We start from the raw sequence: 16,105 nt of genomic DNA, 5'->3' as shown, positions 1-16,105 counted from the left end.
GCCACCTTTAAAAGGACACTGTAACATCTAGACGGGTATTTCATTTTAAAAACCCCACTATAACGGTCTTCTGCTTGTTTGTTTATTAAATATATAACCCTAGGTCAAGTTATCGCTCTTTATATTATTCCCACACAGACGAGGACTTGTTTTAGCTACGGAAAGCGAAGGGGGAAAACTTTAGCCAGCGTAATTCAAATCACGTTTTGGATGTCGGTTTGTGTCCAGTGTGCCGTCGAGCCTCTGGTTTGTAGTCGCAAATGAAAACGGGAAAAAGGAGGAAAAAGAAGGTTTGCATGAAAACCAATGGCCTCTTGAGTTAGAGGCGGGCCGAGCCGTGAAGATGGCAGTGTTCGACGGGGGTTGTGAAGACGCGCTTGGAGGGGGCGCACGCCGCCGCCGCCCCCCCCCCGTGTAAAGAGCCTTCTCAAGATCAGCATTTGGCGGGGCGGAAGCCCGGTTCTGGAAACTTCAGAAGTTTTCCTTGTAGAAATTGAAGCCGAAGTGTTCGCACTGAGCTTTGATGACTTTGGCCAGGGCGGGAGAGCCGCAGTAGAAGACGTGAACTTTTCCTTTGTTCTCCTCCGAAACCTTCTGGAACACCTGACCGCCGCCACACAACAACATTGGCTTAGCGTTCCAAAGCCGAATCGTTAGCTTCCTAGCAAAACATCGTACCAAAGTATGACTTGACTAGAGGAGCCCCTGAACTATGGTCTTGTTTTGGTTTTTAACTTTTCCCATCCCGATTCGGCGAAGGCCGACGGTGGCGACGGGTGGCGCCCAACGGAACGAGTGCAAAGGTGCCTCTTTTCAGATCTTCTAACCTTGGCCCACTCGGGTCGTCCTGGCTGCGTTCTGGTCCTCAGGCCCGTAATGGAGTCTCGCTTCTCCTTCTTGGCCAGTAGGTCCAGAGCCATCTGCAGGCCGATGGCCTTCATGTCGTTCTTGCATAAGGCCGACGTCATGTACATGTGCATCTCCAGGAAGCGACCTGCCGCGGGAGACACCGTTGAGGTCGGGGACACGACGAGACCGCCCGCCGGCACGTGGCCGGGCGTCACCTTCGGGCTCCCCGTCGGCCTGGTCCATCTCCAATTTGGTCAGGAGGCTGACGAACCACTCGAAGGACTTCTGGTCGCGGTTGATCCAAATGAAGTCAACCTGAAAGAAGGGCAAAGACCTTGTACAAAGGCTCATTTTCATACCTGTCGGTACGCCTGCGGGGGAGGGGAGCCCCCGGCGGGAGCGCACCCCCCCGAGGCGTCTCCCCAAACTCAGACCCCCCCCCTGGATTTTGTCCTGAGCCCAAAGCGGGGCTTTCGGGGGCTCGAAAGTCCTGCGGCGCTTTTGGGTCCGGTCCGGCCAGGCCCGGCCCGGCCGGCCTCCCGGGAAGGGACCCCGGACGCAGACTTACTTTTCGTAGCTTCATGTCACTGTCCTTGATGTTCTCGCACCACGAGTAGCTGCAGTTGGGACAGTTCTGCTTCCGGCGGCGGTACCTGGACACGGGAGGATGCGCACGTTGCGGCCTCGCGTGAAGGAGGCGGGACGGCCAGAGGGAGCGGAAGCCACCTGTACATGATACTTTGCAGGATGGAGGCGAAGGGCGTGATCCCGATCCCGGCCCCGATCAGAACGGCGTGCTCAGACGCAAAGATCTGTCTGGTGGGGGTACCGTAGGGTCCGTCCACGTAACACTGCGGCGTGCCGGAGGCCGCGTGAGCGCTGGCCCCGTCGCGGTGCGGCGAGCCGCCTCACCTTGATGTTGCAGAAGCGGTGATTCTCGCCGAGCTTACCGGAGACCTGCCGGCGCAGCGGGCGGGCGGGCGCCCGCGTCAGCGCCCGCGGCTCGCCCGCCGGCGCCGACGCGGGCTTACCTCTCTCGGGGGCGGGGCCTCGCCCCTCTCGGCGGGCCCCGGCTCATCCGGCGCGGCGGCGGCGCCGTGGCGGTACATGGTCAGCTCCACCGCGTCGTCCCGATCGGACGCCACGGCGGCAGCGGTGCTGCGGCGCGCCGAGCTGAACAACTCCTCCTGGGGGCGCATGTGAGCACGTCATCCTCCCCTCACGGGCAGCGCCTTTTTTTTTTTTTTTGCTATCCCTCGCAAGATCCGAGCGAGCGGAAGCAACAAGTCACCCGGAGGCGACTGAATGCGAATAGCTTCGTTCGCCCTCACACGTACGCAGGCCGCGCATACACGCGTGACGTCGCGAGCGAGCGACTCCAGCGCCCGGGTGGCGAGCACCTAGCCGCAGCCTGCGAGCACAGCGCTCGCTCTGTTCGAAGAGGAGCGGGAAGCCGCCAGATCATGGCAGGCCAAATCCATCTCGCTTCATTCTCATTTCCTGGCGGTAAGGTGGCAGAAAATGGCAGCAAAATTTGCGCAAGATGGCGGAGGTCCTCAATTCACAATGGCCGAAGCCAGAACACGCTCTGCTTTAGAGGAGGTGTCTTCCGTTACGCCGGGCGGGCCCGAACGCCCGCGCCCGCTTTGTTGACGTGTACTCGACAGAGCTGTGTTTGAGACGCGGACGAGCGGGCTCTGGGCCCCTGGCGGTTCCCAAGGCTAAGACGGCAAGCGGAGCGGCGAGCGACGCCCACCCGAGCGGCGGCCGGACGCCTGCCGCGCAGGCTCGCCGCCAGCCCCCCGGGACTCTGCGGCCGGCGGAAGTACTCGTACAGACGGTTGGTCCACTGGCCCATGGAGCGGATGTGCAGCCACAGATTGTCTGCGCACAGGAGAGCGGGTGTCAGCCGGAGGGGGGAGGGAGGGGGGGCTCACGGCAGAAAGCGGCCCCAACCCGATTGTTCCGGGGCGCTGCTGATGGTGAAGGGGTGCCACTCGTACTTGGCGATGGCCGGGATGTTAATGTACACGTAGTCTCCCGGCTTGAACTGGAAGAAGTGCGGACGCTTGATGACCAGATGAGTCACCTGCGCACCGGCGAGACGTCAGCGGCCGGGCGGCGCGGCCGGGCGGCGAGAAAGGCGCTCACCTTGGACGGCAGCAGGTTGACCTCCACGATGTAGAGACCCCCCATACGGGACACGGCGATTCCGACCATCTTCTCCAGTAGGAAGACCAGACCCGGCACCACAAACCACTTCCAGAAGTTGGCGCAGTGGACCATGAGCAGTGACCACACCCACACGTACGACAGATGAGACCAGTAGAAGACCTGGCGGGACAGGGGGCGGATCACGTGAACGCGCAAAGACTTTGGGGGCGGGCCAGCCGGCGTTTCCCTTCCCGGCGCTAAAATCACGACGTGCGCAGCTCAAGTATTCCAGGTTGACGGGGTTCTTTTTTGGAGGGGGTGGGTGGGGGTCAACTTCACCTTTATTCTCGGGGCACGTGATAAATTCTAGGCGGGAACGGGAGAGCAGTAAAACTGGGACAGATGACTTGCTTTTGACTTTTTGGAGAGTAGCTGCCTTCGTCCCCCGTTGAAATGGGACTCAGCTGCCGGCCCCGCGCGGTAGCGGTCGCGTGTGTTGGCCCCTTACTTCAAAATGGCCGCTGCGGCGTACAAAGGTGCTGGAGCAGAGCCCCATCAGGCAGATGACCAGCTGCAGAACCACGCCCGTCACAGAGGCCGTGCCCCGCACCCAGCCGATGCCGGGCCGCGTGGTCAGCAGGTACTCCCAAACGCTGAAGCCGCTGCGCTCCGACAGCTGGGCTGGAAAACGCAAACACGCAGACGCGCGCGTGGCGTTGGGGCGGGCGCGCGCGGCGTTGGGGCGGGCGCGCGCGGCGTTGGGGCGGGCGCGCGGGCCCGGAAAGGGAGCCTGGAGTGAGGGCGTACCAAAGTTGAGGATGTGCGCAGCGGTGTGCACCACGGTGTACGCCAGGATGGCGTAGCCCACAATCTGATGCAGGAGAATGTTCTGGTCTAGCGGCAGGACGCGGACCACCCAGGTGGCCCGCAACCACGTGAGGCAGCGTCGCAGCATCAGGACCTTTAGGCGGGACGCCGATCGGTCACGGGGCGGCCCAGGGGCCGGCCGCGCGGGGCTCACCATGACGAAGGTGCAGTTGAAGTTGAGGCACTGGCCGCAGCCTTTGGCCAGCATGTAGCAGGCGCTGCCGTGGCGGTGCTGCAGGACGGCGCCCGCGAAGAGCGCCAGGCTGAGGCAAGCGTAGGCGCACAGGAACAGGAGCTTGCGGCTGTTGTTGTGCCAGTAGGCCCGCGTCAGGTAGCGAGGAGTCCGCCTCTTCTTCTGCTCGGCCTCGGGAGGCTTCAGCCAGTTGGCCGCGCTGAGGAACGCGCGAGCGAAGGAGTTGAAGGCCAGAGGGGCCTCCGGATGGCGCCCGAGCGCCCGAGCCCACCTGATGGTCAGGTTCTCCATCACCTCCGGAAAGTCTTCCAGCTCGGCTTTGAGCTCCTCGAAGGTGATGGCGCCGCTCTTGTCTTTGTCGGCCGACTCGAAGAGCGCCAGCGTCAGGTCGTCCAGTTTCTCCTCGGGCAGCGAGATGGCGCTCTCGCGCAGGCACGACTTGAGCACCGTGCGGAGCTCGTCGGGATCGATGGAGCCGCTCCCTGTGCCGCGCGGGCGAGAGCCGCGTTGTAAAGCTGTCGCTATTTCCCCGCCGCGCGCACGGTCGCCATTTCCCCGCCGCGCGCACGCGCTCACCGTCCACGTCGTAGACCTGGAAGAGGAAGCGGAGCTTGTCCGTCTCGCTGCCGTGGATCAGAAGCTCCAGCGCCTCCAGGAGCTCGTCCAGGCTGATGGAGCTGCTCCCGTCGGCGTCGAAGAGCGCGAAGAAGCGCTCGGCGAAGAAAGACTGCGCGCGCGCGAGCGCGTGAGGGGACGCGCCGAGGCTAGGGAGGCGAAGACCCACCTCTTTGACTTTGAGGGCAGTCTTGAACTCCTCCAGGTCGATCTCCTTGTCGTCTCCCGCGATGCTCTCGAACTGCTTGGTCACCCACTCCAGCCAGCGCGCGTCCTCGTCGGCGCTCATGGCCGACGCCCGCTGCGCGGGGAACATGTCAGGACCGTCGGGGCTCCCCGTCAGGGCTCCCCGTCAGGGCTCCCCGTCAGGGCTCCCGCTGGAGCCGGCCCGCTCGTCCGCCGGCGTTGACTCCAAGCGGCCCGTGGCGCCAAAGGGTGAGGGTTAAGCTGACCCCGACCGGGATGGGCTCCAGCACAGGGGTCAGCAACCCTTTGGAAGGCGACGGCTACTTTGCTCCTAATGTGAAGGGCTACCAGCTTATGTGAAGACAGCCATCGTGCTCACTGATTGTTCACCATCAACAGCTGCAGTAACTATGCAAAGTCAGGGGAAATTTGTGCCACCGCTATATCACTTGTGAGCTATTGGCAGAACAGGCCCGCGGGCACCACCTTGGTGTCCCCTGCTTCCCGTCATCCGTGCTGAAGGACGGCAGATATCGAGTGCGCGCAACACTCCGCTTCCCCGCCCCCCCCCCCCCCCGAAACCAAATACGCTCGTCAAAGCACACCACCAATTTAGCAAGAATCGTCGGCATCGGGGCACGCCGGCTACCCGAGTATTGCGGGAGGTCTTTGCCAAAGGAATTCTTACCTGCCGTCGCCGCCGCCGGTCTTCCTCAGCTGACGGTCGATCTCGGTCACGGTCTTAATAGTCAGCTGTTGGCGACAGCCCGGCGGGGGCGGGGGCTCGCGCGTGCGAGCGCAGCCGAACGCGCGCGTGCGTGCGCCAATAGGAAAGAGGCTCACTGCTTAGAAACTCAGGAAGCTTTATTTCACATCAAAGCGCGACTGCGAAGCAAACTACAGTAAAGTCGTCCCAGGATCGCAAGGGCCCGACCCGGTCCCCGCGTCCTTATTTGGGGACTTTTCGCTTGGGAAGAGGAGCGGGACGGCGCCACGCAGGTAAGGCGGACGTGAGCGAGCTTCAGCGGAGGCCCGACGGGACGACGCCCGGCTCGCCGTCGGGCTCGCGCGCGATGGCGCGCAGGGTGTCCACTCCCTCGAAGGAAACGCGCAGGCTGCCCACCCGCGAGACGCCGTCCTTCGCGTCCAAAACTGCAAGGCACCAGGGAGGACGTTTTCGTCGGCGCCAGAGCGGACCGCGGCGCGCCGGCCTTGCGCCCGCCTGGCCTCGCACTTGCGGGCTTTGGCGTGCGACGAGGGGGGGGAATAAAGAGGAAGACAAAAAGGAAGAGGCGCTTCTGACCTGGCAGGTCCAGCTGGACCACGTCGTCCGCTTGCCGTAACAGGTCGGGGATCATCAGGAAGGCCGCGCCCACGTCCTCGCAGTCGCGCTCTTGCTCCTCCTCCTCCGGCGGATCGCTCACCACCGTGAATCGAATTCTGCCCAACGACAGCGTGTAACTCTGGCGCCCAAAGGGTAAAAAGCGCCGGTCGGACTCACCTCTCCATGTCGGGCTTCCGTCCTCGCAGGACGTCCTTGAGGAGTTTACGACGGGAAGCGCCGTCGGCCGCGTCCACGGCAAACACTGCCAAAGACCGGCGTCAGAAACACGAAGGCTCGGCGCCGCCGCGTTACGCCGGACGGCCCCGTCGGCGGCGAACGTGGGTCACGACCCGGACGTCCGGAGATTTGGACGGAGCGGGGCGGGGGCCGACGGGCGCCGACTAGCGACCCGGCCCTCGACTCGGCAAAAGGCCGAGCGAGCGAGGGCCGACTCGGAAAACCTCAAACCTGGGCGCGTGGCACGAGAAGCGCAGCGGTCGATAGTGGCGGCCCGCCGGCCGGGTGCGCTCCGACAAAATCTTGGCACTCTAAAAAGGAAAGGCGCCCCGTGTTGCGAAGGCGCACGCACCTCTGCTGAAGTTGAAGCTGACACTGTCGCCCGGAGGAGGTTTGGGCAGAGACACGGGCGTTTCCTGGGCGCGCATGTCCAGGAAGGAGAACTCCACGAAGAGTCGCACCACGCTGGCGTCGCTGCACAAGCGGGACTCCGCCTCCAGGCTGAGAGACGTGACCTCCACGCGGACTCGCCGCCCGCCCTGCGCGCACGCAACGCGGGTGACCCGGGCGGTTCCGCCCAGCTGGGGAACGTGGCGTCGCACCTGGGGGGGCCGGCGGTGCACCACGCCGTCGTCCTCGCCGTCCGAGTCGGCCGCAGACGAAGACGCGTCGAGGGCGCGGGGAGGCCGCCCAAAGGCCGTCGCGTCCCGAGGGGCGCCGGGGTCGGACGGGAAGCTCGCCGGCGGTAGGAGGAGCTGACCTTCGGAGATCAAAGACTCTTCGTCGTCCTCGTCTTCCTCGGCGGGCCGGAGCCGCGCGCCGGGCGCCTCCTGCCGACGGGACGCAGATGGGTGAGGCCCCGCCCGCGCCGCCGCCTTCTTTGCCGTCTTTCGGGCTCACCTGCGGATCGGGGGGCGCGGCTTCCCGGAAGGTGACTTTCTTGACAACCTGCTCGTCTTTGCCGGCGAGCTTCTCGGCGGGCGCCTCGGCGAGCGTCGAGGGATCGCCGCGGCTTCGGGACCACGCGGGACCTCGGTCGGCCTGGTTGCGCGGCGGACCTTTGGGCGATTTCCACTTGAGCGCGAGGTCGATGTGGCCGGCGGGGTGACCCGCTGAGTCGTGGAGGTCAAAGTTGCCTGGGGGGGGACAAGTACTGAGTGCAAGAAAGCAGCCCGTCTCGCTCTTCTCCTTTGAGCTTTGAGCTGCGGCGAATCCCGCTCGACTCGCCGCCCGTGACCCTTTGCTACACTGGCAAGTGGCCACAAGCGCGGGCCGGCGGGGTCACTCGAGAAAGGCCGAGCGCCGGTCGCCGACGGTCTCACCTGCGATCTCTTGGTCCCGGAGCAGCGGGGCCAGGGGAACCGACGCTTTGCCCAAATACCGGTCCATCCGCGGCTCCTCGCCATCAAAGACGTAGAAGCCGAGCGCTTCCGAGGCCAGGCGGCGCTCCAGAGCGTCATCGGCGACCACCCGGAAGGACTCGACGTCGGCGAAGCGGGGCCGGCCGCAGCGGCGCACGGTGGAGGTGGGGTGATCGGGGAAGCCGAGCAACTTGTAGACCACGTAGGGACTGGGCGGCGACCCGCGTCCGGAGCGCAGGCCGTCGCAGCCGCGCACTTCCACCAGCAGCTCCTTCTCGGGCCCCGAGGGAGCCTTGGACCAAAGCGAGCGTCAGGCGCCCGGCCCTTTGCTCTCTGAGAGCCGCGCCCGAAAAACGTGCCCGCGAAGCTTCGGGAGGTGCCGGCGCCCCGCGACGACGAGGGGGTACGACGCGAGCGACGCGGCCACCTGTTCGTCCGGGCGGCGGACCGCCGCCGGCCTCTCCGACCCGCCGATGGGGCGGCGCAGCCTGATCCGGTACTCCAACGAGCCGAAGGAGGAGTCCTCGCCGCGGCTTCCTGAGAGCCGTTAAGATAACGTGGAGGCTTCTCCCTTTGGCCCGCGCCGGCGAGGGAAGTACTCACCGACCAACGGCGCCGCGCCGACCGCCGCCCCGTCCCGGAGGAGGCGGCGCAGATCCAGCGCGGCGCCGGCCACCGTCTTCCATCGCAGGCCCAGCGCCTGGTGCATCTCCACGCACAGCCGGCCCTGAGCCAGGTACTCCAGGAAGTCCCGGTCCACGCGCACCACGTACCGAGAGGTGAAGCCGTAACGCGGCGCAGCCCCCGCGGCCACCGGCGTGGCGTGCAGCTCGAAGAGGTAGAACGCGTACGTGCAGAAGGTGGACGGCGCCGGGTCGCCCAGGTCCTCGAGGGCGGCGGCCGACAGGGTGGCGCCGACCATCTGAACTTCCACCAGGTTCTCTCCGTCATCCAGCGGCGGACTCGGGTCCCGGGTCCCGGGGTCTGACGCGCGCGCGCCCTTGGCGGCGTAGGCGGCGTCTCGCAGCCGAGCTGGGGGAGCGATAAGGTGAGCGCCCGGCGCCGCCCGGGCGCCGACGACCGAGGCCGCTACCTTCCGCTTTGTGCAACTTAGCGTCCGCGGCGGCGGCGGCCTGCTCCTGACGCTCCAGCTGCTGCGCGTGCCGGCTCTTGTCGCGCTCCATTTTCTTCCGGACGCTCTCCAGCTCCGCCTGCATCGCGGCGTCGGCCAGCCGCGAGAGAGGCCCGTCGTCACGCCAGCCGGCAAAAGGAAGCGAGGCAAACGCCAGCCGTGCGGCGAGCGAGAGGGAGAGCGCAAACCGATCGAGCCCGAGTAGAAAAGGGAGGCGGCAAAAGCCGCGGCTACCTTCAGGTCGGCGCTGATGCGACTCTCCGCCGCCAGCAGCTGCCGGACCTTCTCCAGCTCGTGGATGGTTTCGGCGTGAGCGTCCGCGCTGCCGCCCGGGCCGCCTTGAGACCCGCGCGCCTGTCGGGGGGGCAGACGCGCATCGAGCGGTCAACCCTTTCGCCGTTTGGCATATGGGCCGCCGCTTCACGCTTGCGGTTTTTGGCCCGAGAGCCCAAAACAAAAGTCCCGTTCACGAACGGCAGGAAGTCACGACAGGGATGCGCGCTTACGTCGGGGTCCAGGCGGCGCCCGAGCTCCTCCGTCTCCTTTTTCTGCTGGGCCAGTCGGAGCTCAAGCTGGTGCTTTTCTTCCGTCAGCTTTTCGCGGGCATCTGAAAAAAAGAGGGGGCCCCCCTTGAGCCGGCCGGCAAAGTCGCCCAAACCGCGGCCACTTTGAAGCTCGCGGCAGCAGCCGAGACCCCAATCAAGGATTTAAAAAAAAACGGCGGCGCCGACGGCGTTTGAGGAACGCGGAAGAATACGGCCTGCGGACGATCGCCTCCCGTCACCTCGTTCCGCTTGCGCCTGTTCCAGGAGCAGCTTCTTGTCCCGCAGGTCGGCCTGCAGCGCCGTCTCCAGCTGGGCCGCGTGCCGCCGAAGCTGCAGAAGCTGCTCCCCGCTCCGCCGCTGCTGGGACCCGTCCAACATGCTGCGAGCACGGCGTGCGAGAGCGCACCCTTTCAATTTCCATTCTATTCTTTTTTTGGGGGATATTTATTGGGAGGCGCGCGCTCGATACGATGACGACGGAGGCCTCCTGCGGTATTCTATCGGATGGGAGGGCCGCAGCGCGTGGCGGGAGAGGCGGCGAGGGCTATCGCGGCCCCTTCGCGCCACGTCTCCGCCGCCCGTCGGCGAGCGCGTGTGGAGGCGTCGCCGGGCCTCGCTGGCTTTGCCCCATAAGCACGCTTTGAGCGGGCTTGTTTTTTTGAATGTTTCATCGGCGAGTAAAGACGCTCCGGGCGCGCCAAATCCGCTTTAATATCCGCCGCCCTCCAAACGGAGACAAAGCCTCCCTTTGCCGCCGTCGGCTGGCAATTTCACTCGCTGGCACGCCTATTTGAGCTCCGCTCCGTACGAGCGAGCGTCGGGACGGGCGCGCCTCACCCGGCCAGCAGCTTCTCATTGTGCTCCTTCAGAAGCTCTTTCTCCTGCTCCAGCTCGTCCACGCGCTCCCGCAGCTGTCGGCCAAAGGGGGCGTGAGCGGCGGCGCGCGGGGCCGGCGCGGGGGCGGGCGCACCTGCCGCATCTTGGCGTGCTCCAGCCGCTCCGTCCGCAGCCGCGCGCGCAGCTCCACGCTCTTGGCCCGCTCCTCCCTCAGCTGAGACGTCAGCTCGCCCATCTTGGCCGCCGCCGCCTCGTAGCACGCCTTCTGCGTGTGCTGACTCTGTAAAAAGCGCGCCCCGGCGGTCAAAAGGCGTCTCGCGACCCGCCGTTTGAGTCCGTAAGGCGGCTCGCCTCTTGCAGCTGCAGGAAGCGCTCCTCCAGCTCCAGCGTGGCGTTGCATCGTTCCGCCAGCTGCTTCTGCAGCTTGATCAAGGTCACGTTGTTGTTGATCTGCGACCTGTCGACGGCCGGCCTCGTCAGCGCGGCCGGGCGCTCGCGACGCGGCCGCCGAGCCGTACCTGAGCTCCGACTTGTTCTGCTGCTGAAGCGTCACGTGCTTCTCCTCCTCCAGCTGAGCGATGCGGCGGCGCTGCCACTCCATCGCGTTCTCCCTGCCGCGCGCGGATGCCGTCAGCGCGCGGACACGCGGGCGGGCGGGCGGGCGGGCGGGCGGGCGGCGCGCGCCTCTCACAGGTTTCGGCTCTTTTCCCGCGCTTCCTCCAGCAAGGCGCGTGCCGACGCGCCGGGCTCGTCTCCCGCCGAACTCCTGGCGCCTGCGCGCGGGGGAAAAAGAACGTCGGCGCGGCGGGCAGCCGGCGCCGCGCCGGCGCCCAACTCACGTCTGGGCGGCGTGGGCGAAGGCGAGGAGCCGTCGTCCCGTTTTCCGGGGGCGGAGGCCGGGCGCGCTCGGACGCGCGGCGAGCGGCCGGCGGCAGGCGAGGGGGCGGCCAGCCGCTGGCGCCGCTTCGCCGCCAGCAGACGACGCTTCAGCTTGTCATTGTCGGCCTCCAGCGCGCGAACCTTCTCCTGGAACTCGTCCACCAGGTCGTCCTTGTCGCCGAGCCGCCGGGCGGACTCGACGCCCCCGGCCAGCCGCTCCATGCGGCGTCGGTCCTTAACCAGCCTCAGCAGCTTGGTTCCCAGCCTGCCGGCGAAGACGGCGGGTGAGGCGGGCGGGACGAGCAAGCGGCGGCGCAGGCGGGCGTCTCACTTCCGAATCTTGTCCTCCTGCTGGTGGATGTGCTGCTTAAGGAGCAGCGAGTCGTCGTAGAGCTGCAGGAAGCTGTCCTCCAGCTCCTTCCTGGACACCCGCGACACGTCCTGGCGCAGCCGCGCATGCTGAGCGTCTGACGAGAAAGAGACAAGAGCGAGACGCGGAGCTCCGGGTTAACGCCCCCTGGCCGCAAGCGAGCGAGCGAGCGAGCGGACCACAGACCTTGCGCAGCTCGCAGAGGGTTGCCGCCGAAGTCTCTGTCCGCGTCATCGAGCAGCACGGACATCTTTTCCGCCTTCAAGCAAAAGTCACGCAACAGTTTGACAGTCGCGATGCCGAGGGTCGCGGAGTAGCGTACCGCGTTCACAACTTGCGAAGGAGAGAAGCAGAAGACGTCAACGCGCCGCTGTCAGCCTTCTCTTGGTCCGTCCATGCTGACGAGCGGGGGGGAAACGAAAAGCGCGGGTCTGAGGACTTTCGCTCTTCGGAGAGCGTTGCGAACGCCGACAAAAAATCGGCATTCTTTTCCATCAATGGCTCTCGCGCTTCCCCTCCTCCTCCTTCTCCTTCTTCTTCTTCCTCTCCCCAGCTTGTCACTTCTTCGCGCAATTCTTCCGGTGGCCCGGAGGCGGTCACTTTCAATTGCTGCCCCCGCTGGTCATTACCTTTATGACAAGTTGGAGCGGGCGTTGCTTCAGTCGCACGCTTACGGGCACCGCCGTGACACCGTTTTGTGGAATTTGCCACGGAAAAGCAACCGGCATTCGAAATCCAATTAGACGGCCTGGCGGGAAGCGAGCCAGACAGGCGGTGAAATCAGACCTAACCTTAACCCCGAAGCGGAGAAGAGCCTCCGCTCCCGCCCGAGTCGCGGGCCCAAGTCGCGCCTCAAAGCCACACCTTGGACTCCGTCCACTAAACCTGCTCCCATTCCGACGTCCTTTCTGGCCGTCGGGGCAGTCTGTTCAGGTTCAGGGGCCCTAAACAATGAAGGCGTACGCGTGTGTGTTGGCCCTCAGTTAAAAAGTTGCGCTCCGAAGAGAAATGACCGGGATCTCAAAGCCACACCTTGGACTCCGTCCACTAAACCTGCCACCATTCCGACGTCCTTTCTGGCCGTCGGGGCAGTCTGTTCAGGTTCGGGGGCCCTAAACAATGAAGGCGTACGCGTGTGTGTTGGCCCTCAGTTAAAAAGTTGCGCTCCGAAGAGAAATGACCGGGATGGGGACAGTACGGCTTGTCGCCAAGAGAGGGCGCACTCCTTGGATGCTTGACGCGAGCCAGGCCTCACTTTCTCCCACTTACCTAAAACGCGCCCACGTCTGCAGTCGGAAGTGCGCTATAAATGTCCTTTTTTATTTATTCATTTATTCTATTTTATTTTTTCAAAACGTTGCCTGGTGACAACAACCTCTTTTTACCGCGGAAAACGTGCAAGTGTGCTTGGCTTGTGTGAAGTTGAGGAGTCTGCTCGCAATTGATTTTGGAGAGCGCTTTCTCCTGAGGTGCGTTCAGTGACCACTTACACAGTAGGTTACCGCAAACACCAATCACCGATCCACTGCGCCAAATTGACGCGGTGCTTTGTGAGTGGCGCGTGAGCACGTCGCAGGCACGACGCGAATACATTTTGGAATTTATTGGACTCGCCTCAATCAAAACAACCCCCCTCTTATTTTTTATGAGGACACCGCTGAACAAACAAGCGTTTTTGCGGGAACATTTCTTTATTGGGCATACTTGCTTTTCAGAATCTACGCCCTACGAAACGCAGTTACGGCCGCGTGGCGGGCCATCTTCGAAACGCCCGGGGCGCGCGACATCGTCTTTGGGTCTCGGGCGAGGCGGCGAAGGGGGCGTGCGTGCGTGCGTGCGCTCTCAGATGCCCATGTAGGTGTTCATCTTGCCAAGAGCGTCGCACACGGTGGTCAGGTCGCCGCGGAGGTCCTGCACCACGTCCTCGATGCTGCGCGTGTCTTTCAGGAGGTCCACGCTCTGAGTGTACGGGTTGTAGTACACCGAGAACGGACGCTTGATGGTCTTGGCGAACTCCCTGAAACACACCCGGCGCGCAATCATTCCGGGCTAAGGCCTCGGCCCTCGGACGGCGCGGGGGCGTCCCGGTGAGGACTGCGTCTCTGAGAAGGAGAGGGAAGCGCCGGCCTCCCCTCTGGCTCGTGACCCGACCCCGGCTAAAGAACGGACAGCGGTGCGGCGGCGCGCTCAGTTTACCGCATCTTCTGCTTGGCCTCGTCAAAGCTGTCGGAGACAAAATAAACTTCCTGGAAGGTGGTGATTAGACATTCCTGCTTGCAGGTGGTCTGGGGGTCAAAGGGCCTCACGCAGGCCTGATCTGACAAGGCATGCTTGAGGAAAAAATAACACACGCACACACACACACACACACAAACCCTTTAGGCCAGACCAAGCGTCGTCTTTCCACACCGCATGGTTTGGTTTTTGAATCCGGGCTCGGCCAGGAGAGTCAGCCCGTGAATTTTTTTTTTTTTTTTGCGTGCGTGCGCCTTACCCTGAGCTCTCCAATGGATGACAGCAAACCGGCGCCGTAGGCTCTCAACTGACCTTCTTGCTTGCAGAGGCCAAACTCGATAGTGAAGAAGTAACACTGGCGACGCACAGGCAGGGGTCGGCGCCCGGACGCCGGCGAGCCTGGGCGGCGGGGCGCGGCCGAGCGGCCGGACTCACCGTGGCCAGCTTCTGCACGTCGTCGTCCGAAGCCCCCAGAGACGCCAGGCCGATCTCCTGCGAAAACTGGGCAAACTTGGGATCGGCCAGCAGAGGGACGTGACCCAGAAGCTCGTGACACGTGTCCCTGAAACGGCGGGCGCCCTCAAATCGCCGGCCGGGAAGCGACCGACGTCGGCGAGGCGGGCCGGCTCACGGTTCGGGCGTGTACAGCGGGTCGGTGCCGTGCCGGACGTACTGCGTGCAGTTGAAGACTCGGTAGGCCAAACCCGCCAGGAAGTCTCGGGGCGACAGGTAGCCGGCCACAGGCCGCACGCTGAAACCGGACCTCTCTGCAACATAGAGCGGGGCGCCGACTAGCGTGACGCGAGGGAGCCGGGGCCGGCTGGGCCGAGGGGGCCGAGCCGGACCTTTGAGGAAGCGCGAGACGTCCTCCAGCTGAGGGATGTTGTCGTGCCGATAGCCGCAGCGCTGGCTGAGGAGGGGCAGGTTCTTCAGGTACTCCTTGCAGGCGTGACTGGGGTACAGCTTGTTGAGCTCCCGGAAGACCACGCCCCACGTGCGCACCTCCTCCGGGGTGTACTCCACGCGGGGGATGGGCTGACCGCTGCCGGCGGCCAGGGAACCCAAAGTCAGAGCGCCCCGCCGCCAGACGCGCCCGCGCGGAGGCCGACGCTTACAACTTGTACTTCATGGCCACCTCCACAAAATACTTGCGTCGCTGGCGGTAAACTTCATCTTTGAAGCCCTGAGTGGGGGCAAAACAAGCAAACAAACAAGCCTCGGGTCGGACCGCTCCGCTCACGTCGGTCAGGTCTCGAGGCTCGGGAAGTACCGGGTGCTCGGCGTCCAGCTCGGACCCGTACATCAACACCCTGTGGGAGCACTGATCCAGTTCGGAGATCTTCATGGGAAACCAGGGGACTTCTTCTTCATCTGCGGCGAGCGCACAAACGCGGTCGGCGTGCGCGCCGGGGACCGACGCGGGGACCGAGGCGGCGCCCGAAGCGCACCGACCGGCCTGCGCGGCCCACACGTGGGCCGGCGTGTTGAAGGACAGGACGTCCACGTGATCTTTCAGGACCTCCAGGAGCTCGTTGAAGTCCTTCTGCGTGCAGCAGCAGTCGGCGAAGATCTCCACCTCGCTGGCCGCGCGCTTGGACGGGCGCGACTCGATGTGGTTCAGGTTGACCCGCTTCTCCTGTCGCCAGAGACGAGCCGGTCGAGACCGGAGTCGGCGTCGGCGCGTCCCGTCGCGCAGCCTCACCTGGAAGAGTCGCAGCGCTCGGACCAGACGGCCCACCTCGTTCTTCAGCGAGAACACCACCGCCTGACTCTGCCCGCCGCCGCCGCCGCCGCTCTCGCCGATGGGACCGAAGGACGGGCGACGTGACTGGAGGCACACAAACGCAAACTCGGGAACGTCTACGCGAGGAAAGCCGCTTCGAAGGTCCCGCGGATGTTTCGACGGCGAAGGGGGTCACCATCTGTCCGCCGGTGTGGCGCGGCGGCGGCCGCCGGTCCACCATGGCCGAGTCGAAGGAGAGCCCGCGCCGGCTCCAGTACTTGCTGGAGAACATCATCATGGCGGGCTGCATGGCGGGCGGCGCCTCCCGCCGCTCGTCCTTCATCACGTGAGGGGACGCCATGGGGAACCAGTGGGTGTACGAGTACCACGGGCGCTCCAGTCTGAAGGTCCGCGAGTCGGCGACTGCCGCGCGCCCGCCGCCGCCGCCGCCGCTAAATAGTCGAGGGCGGGCGGGAGGGGCTGGGGGAAAGGGGGCGGAGTTTGACTCCCCGCGTCATAAACGGCCGCTGTTATCCATCGCTATCGCGGCATCGTTCGACGGATGACGCCGGCACGGACGGCGGGACGTCGGGGTTCT

At 64.8% G+C, this 16,105-nt stretch overlaps 3 protein-coding genes across 6 annotated transcripts; all 3 read right to left on the bottom strand.

The window, feature by feature from the left end:
• Positions 1 to 47: 47 nt before the first annotated feature.
• On the bottom strand, positions 48 to 5,428 carry nox5 (NADPH oxidase, EF-hand calcium binding domain 5). Of its 2 annotated transcripts, XM_088417255.1 has the most exons (16): positions 4,848 to 5,428; positions 4,640 to 4,790; positions 4,335 to 4,545; positions 4,025 to 4,262; positions 3,811 to 3,964; positions 3,512 to 3,684; positions 3,001 to 3,183; positions 2,806 to 2,938; positions 2,606 to 2,733; positions 1,881 to 2,036; positions 1,762 to 1,806; positions 1,576 to 1,700; positions 1,418 to 1,502; positions 1,065 to 1,164; positions 828 to 994; positions 48 to 603 (listed from the first exon to the last, which is right to left on the bottom strand). In XM_088417255.1, exons 1-16 carry the CDS (start codon positions 4,992 to 4,994, stop codon positions 472 to 474), a joined length of 2,328 nt encoding a protein of 775 aa, XP_088273381.1. In that variant the 5' UTR covers positions 4,995 to 5,428; the 3' UTR covers positions 48 to 471. The 2 variants fall into 2 exon arrangements, with proteins under 2 accessions (XP_088273381.1, XP_088273380.1); XM_088417254.1 differs by having other exon boundaries at positions 3,512 to 3,964; positions 4,640 to 5,428.
• A 282-nt stretch (positions 5,429 to 5,710) lies between these two features.
• Positions 5,711 to 12,104, bottom strand: rpgrip1l (RPGRIP1 like). Of its 2 annotated transcripts, XM_088417253.1 has the most exons (22): positions 11,872 to 12,104; positions 11,736 to 11,808; positions 11,511 to 11,646; positions 11,140 to 11,444; positions 10,992 to 11,073; positions 10,819 to 10,911; positions 10,652 to 10,757; positions 10,434 to 10,580; positions 10,301 to 10,374; positions 9,703 to 9,842; positions 9,425 to 9,525; positions 9,153 to 9,272; positions 8,880 to 8,997; positions 8,390 to 8,818; positions 8,214 to 8,323; positions 7,748 to 8,078; positions 7,326 to 7,561; positions 7,028 to 7,255; positions 6,778 to 6,964; positions 6,366 to 6,450; positions 6,168 to 6,304; positions 5,711 to 6,016 (listed from the first exon to the last, which is right to left on the bottom strand). In XM_088417253.1, the coding sequence occupies exons 2-22, from the start codon at positions 11,797 to 11,799 to the stop codon at positions 5,886 to 5,888; spliced, it is 3,360 nt and encodes a 1,119-aa protein (XP_088273379.1). In that variant the 5' UTR covers positions 11,800 to 11,808; positions 11,872 to 12,104; the 3' UTR covers positions 5,711 to 5,885. The 2 variants fall into 2 exon arrangements, with proteins under 2 accessions (XP_088273379.1, XP_088273378.1); XM_088417252.1 differs by having other exon boundaries at positions 6,778 to 7,255.
• A 1,123-nt stretch (positions 12,105 to 13,227) lies between these two features.
• tph2 (tryptophan hydroxylase 2 (tryptophan 5-monooxygenase)) lies at positions 13,228 to 15,914 on the bottom strand. 2 transcript variants are annotated; one of them, XM_088416502.1, is made up of 11 exons: positions 15,704 to 15,914; positions 15,487 to 15,612; positions 15,237 to 15,420; positions 15,055 to 15,155; positions 14,900 to 14,967; positions 14,630 to 14,826; positions 14,416 to 14,551; positions 14,220 to 14,346; positions 14,044 to 14,139; positions 13,746 to 13,879; positions 13,228 to 13,566 (listed from the first exon to the last, which is right to left on the bottom strand). In XM_088416502.1, the coding sequence occupies exons 1-11, from the start codon at positions 15,866 to 15,868 to the stop codon at positions 13,392 to 13,394; spliced, it is 1,509 nt and encodes a 502-aa protein (XP_088272628.1). In that variant the 5' UTR covers positions 15,869 to 15,914; the 3' UTR covers positions 13,228 to 13,391. The 2 variants fall into 2 exon arrangements, with proteins under 2 accessions (XP_088272628.1, XP_088272627.1); XM_088416501.1 differs by having other exon boundaries at positions 15,055 to 15,420.
• Between the last annotated feature and the right edge of the window lie 191 nt (positions 15,915 to 16,105).

Source organism: Hippichthys cyanospilos, chromosome 6 (genome assembly GCF_059441005.1).
Source record: "Hippichthys cyanospilos isolate Australia breed blue-spotted pipefish chromosome 6, RoL_Hcya_1.0, whole genome shotgun sequence".
NCBI classification, from domain to species: domain Eukaryota; kingdom Metazoa; phylum Chordata; class Actinopteri; order Syngnathiformes; family Syngnathidae; genus Hippichthys; species Hippichthys cyanospilos.
This window is presented reverse-complemented; position numbering and strand designations above follow the sequence as displayed.